The sequence below is a fragment of the Panthera pardus genome, unplaced genomic scaffold, assembly GCF_024362965.1.
Source record: "Panthera pardus isolate Hobbes unplaced genomic scaffold, ASM2436296v1 HiC_scaffold_17, whole genome shotgun sequence".
Lineage (NCBI taxonomy): Eukaryota > Metazoa > Chordata > Mammalia > Carnivora > Felidae > Panthera > Panthera pardus.
Window position 1 is genome coordinate 76,751,450 of NW_026526732.1, and position 14,470 is coordinate 76,765,919.

A 14,470-nucleotide genomic window follows, 5' to 3' on the forward strand; every position below is an offset into this window, starting at 1 on the left:
AGATGCTTTAAAGGATTAAAAATGATGTAAAAGGGGGAGGGGCACCCGGGTGGCTCAGTCCATTAAGTGTCTGACTCTTGATGTCAGCTCAGATCATGATCTCACAGTTCAGTGTGAGTTCAAGCCTGGCATCAGGCTCTGTGCTGACAGTGCGGAACCTGCTAGGGATTCTCTCTCCCTCTCTCTCTGCTCCTTGCCTGCTCGCTCATGCGTGCGCACACGCTCTCCTTCTCTCTCAAAATAAATAAATAAACTTAAAAAAAAATGATGTAAAAAGGGGAAACAGGCTGTAACAGACCTATGAGATGCTCATTATCAGGGAAGGATCATAACTGTTTCAATTGCACCCTGGGACTTTGTTCTGCTTCATCTGTGCTCAGCCTTTCATTTGAGCGACATGGACGCTAGAGGTGGGGTCAGCAGGATTGTTTTGAAGAGCCATGTAGGTGATGTGGAGCATTCCCCTGAGTCTTGTGCTGCTCTTTCATTGGAGAGTCATTTTTGCTCAAGTCCTAGATTAGTGAATAACTAGTCTGAGTTGGGCAGAGTTGGTTTTAGGAATACGGGGTTGGAAAATGAAATGTCATGGAGCTCAAGTGACATATCCAAATGCTAAAAATGACTGTTGTAATAACCATGGAAAGAAGAATGGGGTCACCAAGATGGGAAATAGACTAATAATGGAAACTGGGGAAAGGCAGGCATGAAAGCCACACTGGGGTATTTTCAGATCTTCTGCTAGTTTTCTGGATTTGTGATTTTGTTTTATTTTTTTTCAACGTTTTATTTATTTATTTTTTGGGGGACAGAGAGAGACAGAGCATGAACGGGGCAGAGAGAGAGGGAGACACAGAATCGGAAACAGGCTCCAGGCTCCGAGCCATCAGCCCAGAGCCTGACGCGGGGCTCGAACTCACGGACCGCGAGATCGTGACCTGGCTGAAGTCGGACGCTTAACCGACTGCGCCACCCAGGCGCCCCTGGATTTGTGATTTTAGATCCCACACTGGGGAGGTAGGGAGGCCTTCTGGAGATGGGGTTGGTTTGTTGCCTACCCACCTTCTGTAATAGTTGATAAATAGCAAAACTTGAATTAATAGAAAAAATTTGAATCAGCAAGCATTGTTGTTTCATTTTAGCTGTAGAACAGAAGAAATTGCTGTATGTTGGTTTGCATATTGTTTGCATTCCATTGGTCTCCTGTTCCTTTACATTTTTAAAACATTTTACTCAAATATCTGAAAAGGAAGACTTTCAAAGACCTGTTCGGTAGCGTATAAAAGGGTATGCAAAATAGATCTCAGTACTTAATAGCTTTGGTGCTTTCCACATAATAGGTGGTGAATAAATATTTGCTGGATGAATAAATATCAGATAGATACATACTGATGTTAATTTGAGTCAAAATGTAGTGTAGGAAGTGACTTTTGACATTTTTAGCATTTAGTTGTGTTTTGAGGTTCTTAAAAAGTTGACTTTTCAACTATAAACGTTCTTTTAAGGACTATAGTAAACACATTATGGTATTCTGACTGGAACATAAGTCAGATCATGACCTTTGACAGGGAACTGGCTACAGTAAAATCTGATACAGCACAAGCATTAAATTCATCCCCAGGTGGCAGTGCTCTCCCAGGATGCCACTCTGTCAGGAAGTTCTGACTTGAACCTGAGCCAGTGGATCCTGCTGGGTGACCAGCAGGGGGGAGTGTTTCACTGAAAATTTGTTTATTCGTTCTGAAAAGAATATTTTGAAAGAATGTTTTGAATGACTTACCCAGGTCTACTTATTATCTGCTCAAAATTAAAGAATACTGTTTACTTCACTTTACTGCTACAGGGATTGGTGGACACCCCTAGAAATTCAAAGGATGACTTTTTAATTGTCAAGGCTTAAACTTTCTTGCATCAGTTTTTAAAATCTTAACATACCTACAAAGTAACATAAACCAAGTTTACATTGCTTGATTTTAATGTGTATGACCTCATTTCATTAAAAAAATTTTTTTTATAGACAAGTATGTTTGTGTGTGGGTTTTTGGTTTTTGTTTTTGGAAATGAAAGTTTCCTTTCTTCATGAGTTAAAGAATGGAAGCCAAGGGAATGCTGTGCTTTACATAATATGGGAAATGTACATTTTTCCACAGCTTTAACCAGGAATTGAGTTTTGCTCTTGAAAGATTGAGTTCTTCTTAGGAGCCATTCTATTCCCAGGAACCTGTCCAATAGAGACCAGTTTCAAGATTCTTTTTGTATGCATTGGTAATAGGCCAGAGTTGACACAGACCTTGTTTAAATCAAATTAAACTTAAATTTGAGAGATAGAGCCAGCAGTCATGGTGATGAAAAACTATACCTAAAACAGCAGAGGAAAGCTGAGGATGGTGAAGCTCCTTGTAGTTAGTTTGATGTGAAAGAAATTGCTACTTTTCTCTCATCCTTAGTGTCGGTATTTATGGAATGAGTGAGATAACTCAATGGTATGTTACATGGATCATCTAGGGAGATACCTAGCTCTGAGACACTTGGCAAAATCTTGTGGTATTTTTAAAAAATTTTTTAAAGATTTATTTATTTATTTAGAGGGAGAGAGGAGAGAGAGAGAGAACATGAGGGGGTAGGGGCAGAGAGAGTGGAGGAAAGAGAAAACTCCAAGCAGGCTTCACACTTTGAGCACAGAGCTGTATGCAGGGCTTGAACTTACAAACCGTGATCATGACCTGAACCGAAATCAAGAATCGGATGCTTAACCGACTGAGCCCCCAGGTGCCCCAGCAAAATCTTGTTTTTGAGAACGCTTCACAATATTTGCTTCTGGTTGAGTCATCAGATAATGCTAATTAAATGTGTACTTCTGGGTAGATCGTAAACAGTGTTTATTGATCGTAATTTATTGTGGCTGTTAAACTCTTTAAGTATGTTAATATATTTGTCCCAAACCTCTAAGATTTGCTATTTCATTGATTTTTTTTTGTTTGTTTTAGAACTGATTTCCATGTTTAATCAAAACTCACAAGCCCGAGAATGCTGTACATTTTATTGCCAGTCCTGCGGTGAAGTCATAATAAGGGACAGGTAAGGAATTTATTTAACACTGATTAATTCTGTGCCTGGCAATGGTTTTCTTTTTCTTCTATCAGAATTTTTGAAGTAATTGCCAGGGGAGAAGTATATGGCCTTAAAATGAGAGCCAGCTTAATGTCACTTTGAACAAAATCAACCATTAAGCTCTCCAGCAATCATAGAGCAGTTAGGTCTTCTAAAAGGGGACAAAGGGGAACATGGCATGCTGGCTTTGACGGAGGAAGGCTTATCTTGGTGGAAGCCTGTGTAGATCACTGAAGCGTGTCTCTTCTGAAAAGAGACATGGACTCTCTTGCAAGTTTTATCCATCATGTTGGTGAATGAGGTTTTCTCCACATTAAGTGAATTTTCTAGATCACAGAAGCTCGTGCAACACAGCTTTTTATTTGAGCTATTTCTATTAGTGCCTTTCTAAACTCCATGTCCTATTTCCCCATTTATTAAAACAGAGCTTATGGAGCACAAAGTAACCTTTTCTTGATGATTAAGTTAATCTACCTCTTCTTGCAGTGTGCTGTGGTTACTCCATTGAGGTGGGAAGGGCTCTTTGCTATATTCTTTCTATTCCCAAGGTGTCTCTTTTCCTTATTTTTTCCCATCTTCTCCTGTTCTTTTGTCAACTTTCTTGTTACCTTGGCACAAACCATTTCCCCTGAATTTTCAGCTTCTAATCATTCATTGGTTGGAAAGACAGATAAAACTGTTAATATTTTTAACAATATTTAAAGAAAGAAGTTAGATTTCTTTGTTAGATGTGTTTCCCGTGAGACAGGTGCCTGAGACTTAGATGTGAATGGCTCCTTGTCTGCATCTGAAACCTGCTCCTCTTTCAGTGTTCCTTGCCTCGGTGAATGCCAGACCTCCACCTGCACAGAGCTACTCTGTCCCCTGGAATGCTCCACACAGCCCTCTGTCCCTCTGGTTAGCGCCTACCTAAATTCATCCGACAGGGCTCAATTGCCGGGAGCCCTCCCTGAACCCTGGGTTGGTTTATGTGCTCGTCTAAAGTTTATGTGCTCTGCTGAGGTTAGTGTCTAGTGGTATAGAGTCAGAAGCCAGACTATCTGGTTTGCATGCACTATTTATCAGCTGTGACTCTGGGCAAGTTACTTAACCACTCCGTGCCTCAAGTTCCTTATTACAAAAATATAAATGATAATAGGAGCTACCTCATAGGGTTGTTGGGAGCATCAAATAAATTTAAGTGTTTATAGCAGTGCCTTGGCACATGGTAGGCACTCAGTATATGATGGTTACTGCTGTAATCATTATTCTTATCATCATCCCTAGCATCATCAGCATCAGCCCCAGGATCAGGCCACAGTGCCTGAAAAATAGTGCACTCTCAATAAATTCTTCCTGGGTTGAATTGAATAAACAGTGGGGTGTTTATTTTGGCTTTCCACCAGCCTCTCTTGCTTACTTTCTGATTCCTGGCAGTGTCCCAGGTAGATGAGATCATGGAAAGTTACCCTAATACAAGTGGGGGGATTGTGAATGGAGCACCTCTGAATGATTATCTTGGGTAAGAAATGAAGTGACTAAATCTGCAGAAGAGAGGAGAATGTCCTTGCTCAGATGTCCTGCAGGCTGAAGTTGCTGCCGAATGTGTACTCCGTGACAGACCCACTGTAGCCTGACATGTCCAGAGCATTCCAGTTTATGTTGTAGTTGAACCTCGAAACTTTTCCTTCTCTCAGTCTGTTTCAGGCTTTGGTTTAATTCTCACATAAAGTTTCTGAAACGGGCCTGGCTATCCAACATTGAGGTGACCTAGAAGTTACAGGAGGAGCAGGTTAAATTCAGTGTAACACTATTTCCTGGTACCACTCACCATAAAAGATATGCTCATTCGTTATTGGCTGATATTTGTGTTTCATTGGAAAAGGATGATATAAAAAACTGTTAACCTGTAGCAATTTTTCCTATTCAGGAGCTGTATCTTCTGTTTTGTGTCAATTCTTTTTATAATCATGGAATTGAGAACTAGAAGGGCTTCCAGGTGAACACAGAGGGACAGTTTCACTCTCCCTAATGCTGACTGTCTGGAAGGCCATGTGATGTAAAGCAGAAGTAGGAGATGGGACCTTGGGTTTGAACTCCAGCTTCACCACTTAGTAGCTGGGAAACCTTGTCCACATCACCTCAGCTTCTTCTTGAGTAGACATAATGAGTTTTCTTAAATAGCTATGTCAAGAGACAGAATCTTAGTGACAGAGAAGATTTAGGAGCTTGTTTGGGCCTAATTCCCACTCTAAATGGGCACTCTTATTTGCCTTCTTCCTCTTTGTAAAAATTCAAATCTGACCTGTCACTTCCCTGCTTAGAATTCTGTAATGCTTCCTACCCATTTCTGTTTCTTTTTAAGTAGACATTATAAGGCCTATTTTCTGAACTTGTCAGAAGAGTTAAAGGCTGAAATATATATAATAGTAAAAGCTCGACAAGCTCTTTTTAATTGTTTTTACAGACTCCTTCCACCACCACCCCCTTTCCATATTGGTCTTATTAGAAAACTAGCAAGTTATCTAGTTTAGTGTTTCAAATCCTTTTGATTCAGGACTGTGTTTTTTAGATGTGCCAGGGAAATGACCCTCCTTTCTCCCTTTTTCTTTCTGAGAAGATAAACATGGACTTACCTGAAAGTCTTTTCCTATCTCACCTGTGCGCCTGGCGTGTGTGTGCCTCTGGAACAATGCAGAGAACTCATTAGTAGGTGATTCAAGGCTTTGCTTACATTTCACTCTTAGGCAGCATGCCCCATGACTGTCTGTTGGAAAAAAAGTATCATCCAGTATCAGCACAAGGATTTCATGTTGACTTTTTACATTAAACCCAGTGGTCTTTTCATTTCTCCCTCAGTTTCCTGTTTCATGCAGGTAGTAAGGACATCTTTTGTGCTTGTTAAATAGAAAACAAAATGAAGTGTATTTCAAAAAAGGCTTGTATGTTCCATAATCAAAGTCAACTAATTGTAAGCATCTTTTCAGGAGGGCTTGGATAGGTTGGATAGGGCAAGGATAATCAACCTTGGGATGGGTTGATTTATCTGTACTGGGAAATCCTCTAATGAGAGGATCTGCTTACTGGCTAGCCTTATTATATGGGAATAAGACCCTTTAGTTTTCTAGGCCTCAGTTTTCTCACCTGTAAAATAGGAAGTTGAATTAGATACATCTGTAGGAGCCCTACCAGCAGAAAATTCTGTGATTAGTAAACCTCATAAAGTTATACCTTGGGTTCTGTGATTGATGATTATTTGGGTAATGCAAGACTAATCCTTGTTCCTTTTTTGTTTGTTTCTTTTTTTGGCTTGTTTGTTTGTTTTTAATGAAAAAGGTTCTTGTTAAGCAAATTATAGAAATAAGATGCAAAGGACTGTTTAATCTATTCACACTCATTAATGGCTTTTAAAACTTAATAGCACCAAGATGCATGAAATCTGCTAATGATAGCAGTCCTTTTTCTTAGTTTAGGAATACATGATCTTAACCATTTGTTTTGGTTATTTGAAAACAAATAATGCCTATTTTTTTACCATAAAATTCACCAGTATACATTTTTTACCAGTTCAGAGTTTTTGTATAAAATTGTCTAAACAGGGGTGCATGGGTGGCATAGTTGGTTAAACGTCCGACTTCAGCTCAGGTTATGATCTCACAGTTTGTGAGTTCGAGCCCCGTGGTGGGCTCTGTGCTGACAGCTCAGAGCCTGGAGCCTGCTTCAGATTCTGTGTCTCCCTCTCTCTCTGCCACTCCCCCATTCATACTCTCTCTCTCACTCTCAAAAATAAATAAACATTTAAAAAAGTTAAAAAGAAAAATTGAACATATACAGTTTATGATTACACTCTTGAGACCAATAGGCCCTAATATCAAGTAACAATAATAACAAAATTTACTTTTTTGTGAGTAGTGTCAGAAACAGCTAAGTGGTTATTGTGTTTGGGATTTGTTGTGTCTCCTAGAAATAAATTCATGCCAGACTTGAGTTAAATCAGTTAGACTTTCAAACAAAAGCCTTTTGATTTTCAGTCCATTTGAGAGGTCTTCTAAGGTCTCTGGACAGGCCCTCCTCATTTCACCTGCACCAGCAGACCTGGATGTCAGCTGGCAGCCAGGGAGGCCATGGAAACTAGAAGAAACAAGTAGAATGGACTTTATGGAAACATAAGAGATGTCATAATATCCAACCAGGTCCGCTTGACAGACCAGCTATAATTGTATTCTGAAAATAACTACTCTGAGTACAGTCACTTTTCTATGAAAGAGAACAAAGAGGTGAAAAAAGTGTACAGGTACAAATTGGATTGTTGGTAACACTATACACATTTATGGGAAAAAATGGTTGTACTTTTATGGGTCTAGTTATACCAAGTCCATAATGGTGATCAAATGCTAAGTTTGGCTCATAGGATTTGTCATCTACCAGTTGGATAATACCAGCTGAATTTTTCTAGGTTCTGGCAGCCATGTTTTGAGCTTTAGATACATGATATTGTTCTTTATTATTTAATAATTTTTTAGTTTTTTTAAATGTTTATTTTTGAGAGAGAGAGAGAGAGAGAGAGACAGAGTGCAAGTGGGGGAGGGGCAGAGAGAGAGGGAAACACAGAATCTGAAGCAGGCTCCAGGCTCCGAGCTGTCAGCACCAAGCCGGATGCGGGGTTCGAACTTACAAACTGTGACATCATGACCTGAGCAGAAGTTCAACGCTTAACCCAACTGAGCCACCCAGACGCCCCACTTGATATTCTTAAAATTCCTAATGTCTACTTGGTTATAATCCAGTCTGTAAAAGCTCTATGTTGTTACCATTGTTATTATCACTGATTAATGATTGATTTTAAAGTTAAAGGGTATTGGGGCACCTGGGTGGCTCAGTCCGTTAAGTGTCCTGCTTCACCTCAGGTCATGATCTCAGTTTGTGGGTTTGAGCCCTGCATTGGGCTCTCTGCTGTCAGCACAGAGTCCTCTCCCGATCCTCTGTCTCCCTCTCTCTGCCCCTCCCCTGCTCATTCTCTCGCTCTTAAAAATAAACATTAAAAAAAAAGGTTTTTTTATGTTAAAGGGCATTGCATTTTCTTGTCTACATGTTTAAGTTTTTTTTTCTACATGTTTAAGTTTTAAATAAACATCAATCAGTAGCATTGATTAAAATTGTGTATTTTATTTTGCCCTAAAGCTTGTGGGTAAGATGCATTAAAAATAACTAGCAAATTTTAATTCATTATAAACATGTGTTGCTGTTCATGTTATTTTAAGCTGAGAGAAAAATCAAGAAATTATTTCACTCTTTTTCTGAGCTTCATCACATTTTTACCTAAACAGTGCTTTGAAAAAAAAAAATGGTATTTTATTTTGAAAGTTCTCTTGGGAAATAGATCATATCAAAGTTTCAGGGTTTTCGGTAGATATGGTTTCAGTAGAGCTGTGATTATAATACATGTTTTGTTCTTAAAGGTTTTATGTTTTCCAAAACATCAAAAAAATTATTTCCATTGTAAAAATACTTTTATCTTTGTAATGACTTGTGAATTAGGCACTTTCTTGCTCCTGATGCCTTAGGTAGATAGTTACAGGATATATTATAGCTCTTATTCACTGTTATATGGGGTCAAGTTAAGTTTGAAATATCACATTTTATGCTAATGTGCATCAGGTCTCCCAGTTCTCTATAAATGTTGGTGCAGTGTCATTTCTGTGATCACGCATGAGATTTTTACGTTGCTGTCTTTTGCACTATACTGGGGATCTGCTTATTGGCACTACATGCAAAATGTCAAGAGACAATGAATCTTAGTGATGGTGAAGATTTAGGAGCCTATTTAGGCCTGCTTCCCACTCTAAACAGGTACTCTTATTTGCCTCTTCTTTGTAAAAATTAAAATCTGACCTATCACCTTTCCACTTAAAATGCTGTAATGATTCCCACCTATCTGTAGAAACAAATCCCTACCCCTTAGATTGGCATGTAACACCCAGCACAGTTTGCCACCATCCCATCTCCCCCGTCTCCTTTACTGATGTTCTACATTGTCAGGGGAGGGATTATATTCCAAGGGGAAGAGTTCAGTTTTGGAGCCAGGAAGACCTGAGTTAAGATCCTGCCTTCATTCATCACGTCTGGCTCTGTGAACTTAAACAGATTATTTAATGTTTCTGAGCCTATCTTTCCTCCTCTGTAACAGGAGAATGGAAATTGTCACCTCACAAAGTTGTAGTAAGCATTAAGTAGAATAAGGTGTGTGCAGTGCCCACCAGAGGTCTTCTGAAATTCAGTTAAATATACAGACCCACAATACTACCACAGGCCACATTTCTTGCCAGCTTGCCAGCAGGGCAGCCTCGGGAGGCGTTCCTCTCAGCAGGGGTCCTACAGTAGTTGCAGGAAGTGACGGCTCACATACCCATCTGGAGACTCTTGTCTCCCCATGTGACACAGTTCCAGGTACAAAGCTCAAGGTCCACAATCAAGCAGATGCAGGAGCTACCCTGAGAAGAAGCCTCATGACCTAAGCAGCCAATATATCTTGTAATGCTTTTTGCATAATTTCTAGAGTTTCTTGCAAAGGACTGCATTCAGGGAAGTCCAAAGCATGGCACCCGCATCAGACATTTACAGCTCATTCATACTTCCTTTCGGTCCAGATGCGATTTACCAGTCAGGGGTCATTTTTACCACAAGCAGTGTTGCCTAGCAATATAATTGATGCCTACCATCTACCTAGTTTCCAGGGTAGCAGAGCTAGGTGGTTAAACTAAACATTAGATTCTCAAGTAGCAAGGGAAAAGGTTTGTTAACCCTTTTGTCCCAATATGCAACAGACCCAACCAGGGGCCTCCCGTGTTATAGTTATCAAAATATGCTTGTTCATTCCTTTAACAAGTATTTAAGAACTTCTGCTATGAGTCGGGCACTGTGCCAGACACTAGGAAGACAGAAGTTAAGGAGATACGGTGCTCATCTTTATATTGTTAACTCCACCTGTGATGATGCGCTTAATTCCTTTAATTGTCTGAAGAACTACTTATCCTTCAAAGGTCAGCTCAGATATCATCTCCTCTCTGAAATCCATATACACTTTACTACCCTAGGACTTTGTATTTATTGTCCTGAATTTGTGGGTTGGTTTTATGAATCCACGAATCCCCTAAAGTAATATGCAGATTTTGTGTGCATGTGGGAATATGAGTTTGAAGAAAGGACAAAAGCTTTCGTTAAATTTTCAGAGGAGTCTAAACTGTCCTCTCTCCCAACCCCGTTTAGAATTTAGAACCATTACTTTTATATAAGCATTAATCATATTTTATAAAGCTTTATTATCATTTGTTTATAGTCTGTATCTCCTACTAGCCCATAAGTACCCTGAGAGAAGGAACTGTGCATATGAATATTTTGTGTCAACAGAATGCTTGCTTCATAGAAGGCTTTTAAAAAACATATGTTGAAAAAATTGCTTATTAACCTTAATAGACTCAGCAGCTTGAGTGATGCTCCTAATGTACATTTCCTAATTTGAAAAGGAAAGTTCTTCCTTATGTTAAAGTAAAATCAACCTTTCTTGTTCCTAGCTTTGTCCTCGAGACATCTACATTAAACATCTACCCTCTTCCATATTGTAATTACCTTTTTTTAAAAAGATTGACACATTTTAATATACTTTAATTTTATATTGGTACAAAAGCAGTAAGGAAGAGATTGAGAAGAATGATTATTAAACAGTAATAGAGTGAACCACTTTTATACTTACAAGCCCCCCTCCCCCCATCACTGATCAAATAACAGACCAGTCCATGATTCCACTTGCTGGTGGTATTCCAGGTTGAATGTTTGAGGGTTCCCTGCAGTTTGTTGTTGCTGGTGGATCCACAACTACTGGGCAGAGTCCCGTGGTGGATTGGAGCAGTGGAGCAGCTGTCAACCTTTGTGGATCTTAGCTTTGTGCTGGTACTTGAGAAGCCGGGTAAGGTGGTGATAGAGCTGCTGCCCAGCGGCCTGTGTCCACAATTCACTTTCCACAGACTCCAGTGGGAGAAAGTGATGTGTTCACCTATCATTTTCTTACTGGTGGGTCTTAAAATACAATGTAATATTAGTTGCAAGGGTACCACTTAGTGGTTTAGCACTTCCGTATAACATCTGGTGCTCATCACGACAAGTGCACTCCTTAACCCCCATCACTTCTTTAACCTCCCCCCACTTCTGGTAATAACCATCAGTTTGTTCTGTAGTTAAAAGTCTTTTTATGAGACTCATTTGAGGAGATCAAAGAAAAAGGATTACATGGGGGAAATCATTAAAAAATAACACATTTGTGTCTTAAATATTTTAACTTAAAACATGCAAATATACATTAATTTATTAATATTTTACTATGGAACCAATATATTTTTGTTAAACATGACTCCACTATTGTCTAGCTTTTTTCACTGTTAACACGTTATCGAAGATTCATCATCTACAATTTTCAGTTTGTTTCTTAAAATTTTTTTTAAACTTTATTTATTTTTGAGAGAGAAAGAGAGCATGAGTGGGGCAGGGGCACAGACAGAGAGGGAGACACAGAATCTGAAGCAGGCTCCAGGCTTTGAGCTGTCAGCACAGAGCCCATTGTGGGGCTCGAACTCATGAGCCGTGAAATAGTGACCTGAGCCGAAGTTGGACGCTTAAGCAATTGAGCCACCCAGGCGCCCCTCCAGTTTATGTTTCTTTAGAGTAGAATGAGTCATTCGACACTTTTAAAACCTTGGGATTATAGAATTTTTCTAGAATTTTACTCTTTCTCTCTCTCTACAATGTTCTATAGTTATATCTTCTCACCACTTATTGGGGTTTTGTTTGTTTTGTTTTTTTTTTTGTGTGTGTGTGTGTGTGTGTGTGTGTGTGTTTTTACAACCGGCTTTCATTTAGTCTGAAATTTTTTGTTTTCAGAGGAATAGCAATTCGTATTTCCTTGGTTTATATACTATTTAATTAAATTAGATAACTAAAACAACATATAAGTATCATAAATAGGTCTGTGATCAAATACAATTAATTCTTAATGAGCATGTGTTTCTGCTGATAGAAGCAGAGGTGTGCAAGTATTGAGACTGCTTAAGCATTTGCACTGCTTGTGGGCATTAAGAAGACCGCAAGCATGTTTCTGTTCTGTTTTTCTCAGGATTACTTATTTGGAAGTTTCTTCATCATCCCACCCACATTCCTTGTCCTCTTAGACCACTGATGTTCCTAACTTAGAATAGAAGTAAACCATGTTTGGCTTTTCTTCTGGTAACTTCTGACGTATCTATTGTTGTCCAGGAGAAAAACAAAACTATCAAAAAAGAAAAAAAGCGGTAGCAAATATAAGGGCCTAATTAAGCATAAGGATGTTTTAAGCATAAAAAATAGTAGCAATGTGGAACTCAATTTCTCTCCCTTTGAGTGTGGTCTAGACCTAGTGACTCACTTCCAAGGAATAGAGTATGCAAAGGGAGAAACATAGCCTTTTTACTGGAGAAACCTAGTAGATACCACACTGGCCAAGTGTTCAAGTTGAACAGCACCAGTGATAAGTCATATTGATAGAGTGTACCCTCTGGTAAGATGTACTGAGAGACGCACCTCACTTCTGTGGTATTCTTCCCCAAATCCATAACCCCAGCCTAATTTTGAGAAAATATCAGACAAACTTAAATTGAGAGATAATCTGTAGAACACCAGACCAGTGCTCTTCAAAAATGTCAAGGTCCTGAAAAATAAGGAAAGAGTAAGAAAATGTAACAGACTAAACAAGACTGGGGAAACATGATGATTAAGTGCAGTGTGTTATCTTCAATTGGATCCTAGAACAAAGGGAAAAAGGATATTAGTGGAAAATCTTGGGGAATCCAGATAAAGTCTGTAGTTTTGACAAATCTTCCACGGTTATAAAAGATGTTAACCTTAGAGAAAGCTGGGTGGAGTGTATGTGAGTACTATTGGTACTGTTTTTGTAACTTTTCTGTAAGTTTAAATTTACTCCCAAATAAGTTTATTAAAAAATAGTAATGGGAGAAATCACAAAAGAAAGGGTTAGGTGATTTGAAATCTAAGACAAATAAACCAAATTAAAAGGCAGTAACACTGGGACACCTGGGTGGCTCAGTCAGTTTGAGCGACTGACTCTTGATTATAGCTCAGGTCATGATCTCATGGTTCATGAGACTGAGCCTTTTGTTGGGCTCTGTGCTGACAGCTTGGAACCTGCTTGGTATTCTCTCTCTCTCTCTCTCTCTCTCTCCCTCTCCCTCTCCCTCTCCCTCTCCCTCTCCCCCTCCCTCCCTCCCTCCCTCTCTCCATCTCCCTCTCCCTCTCCCTCTCCCTCTCCCTCTCCCTCTCCCTCTCCCTCTCCCTCTCCCTCTCCCTCTCCCTCTCCCTCTCCCTCTCCCTTTAACTGTGCCCCTCCCACTTGTATGAGTGTATGTGCTTGCTCTCTCTCAAAATAAATAAACTTTAAAAAAAAGGCAATAACACTGAAAAAATAATTTGTCACAGATGATAGATAAAAGGCTAATATTCTTAAAATAGAATATACTCTTACCTTTTTTATAAAAATTTTTAAATGTTTATTTTGAGAGAGAGAGAGAGAGTGCCAGCAGGGGAGGGCCAGGGAGAGAGGGAGAGTCAGGATCCCAAGCAGGCTTCACACTATCAGTGCAGAGTCTGAGGTGAGGCTTGAACTCAAGAACTTTGAGATCAGGACCCGAGCTGAAATCAAGTGACTGACACTTAATGGACTGAACTACCCAGGCACCCCAAGATAGAATATACTTTAAAAATTAGTAGAAACATACTAATACCTCATTGGAAAATAGCCATTGATCACAAATCACAGAAGAAACACACTGGTCAATAAATATGACAGCCAGTTCAATCTCACTAGCAATTTAGAGTTGCTAATTGAGAACAGTATTGAGAACATTTTCACCCATTACATGGAAAAGTGATAGTATTCAACGCTGAAGAAGGTAAGTAGAAGAATTATAGATTGATACAGCCTTTCTGAAAAGCAGTTTGCTGATATGTATTGGGTTTTAAAATATGTATATAATTTGTGATTGTAATCACACTTGTAAGATTTTTTTCCCCAAGGAAATAATCATATATTATACACATTTTCTAATGAGAATGTTCATCACAAGGATGTGATACTGAAAAGCTTGAAACCTAAATATCTATACCAGTGGGGGAAATGATCTAAAAGTTTTGGCATACTTATAGAATAGAATGGAGGCATTAAGAGTCATCATATAACTAAAAAAAAAAAAAAAAAAAAGAGAGAGAGAGTAAAAATAAAAGCAAGATACAGTTTGTGTATATCTTCTGATCCTGGGCTGTGTACATGTGTACTGCAGTGGTT

General features: G+C 39.1%; 1 protein-coding gene across 5 annotated transcripts in view; it reads left to right on the forward strand.

Annotated features, from left to right (window-relative positions):
- UBE3D (ubiquitin protein ligase E3D) overlaps positions 1-14,470 on the forward strand; it is a 157,281-nt gene that overhangs the window by 14,827 nt on the left and 127,984 nt on the right. For all 5 annotated transcript variants that reach the window (XR_008422969.1, XM_053904695.1, XM_019442745.2 and 2 more), the window contains exon 3: positions 2,985-3,075. Coding sequence is in view for 4 of the 5 variants with exons in the window: in XM_053904695.1 (XP_053760670.1) it covers positions 2,985-3,075 (91 nt within the window). In the remaining variant the exon portion in view is untranslated. The remainder of the gene's footprint in view (positions 1-2,984; positions 3,076-14,470) is intronic.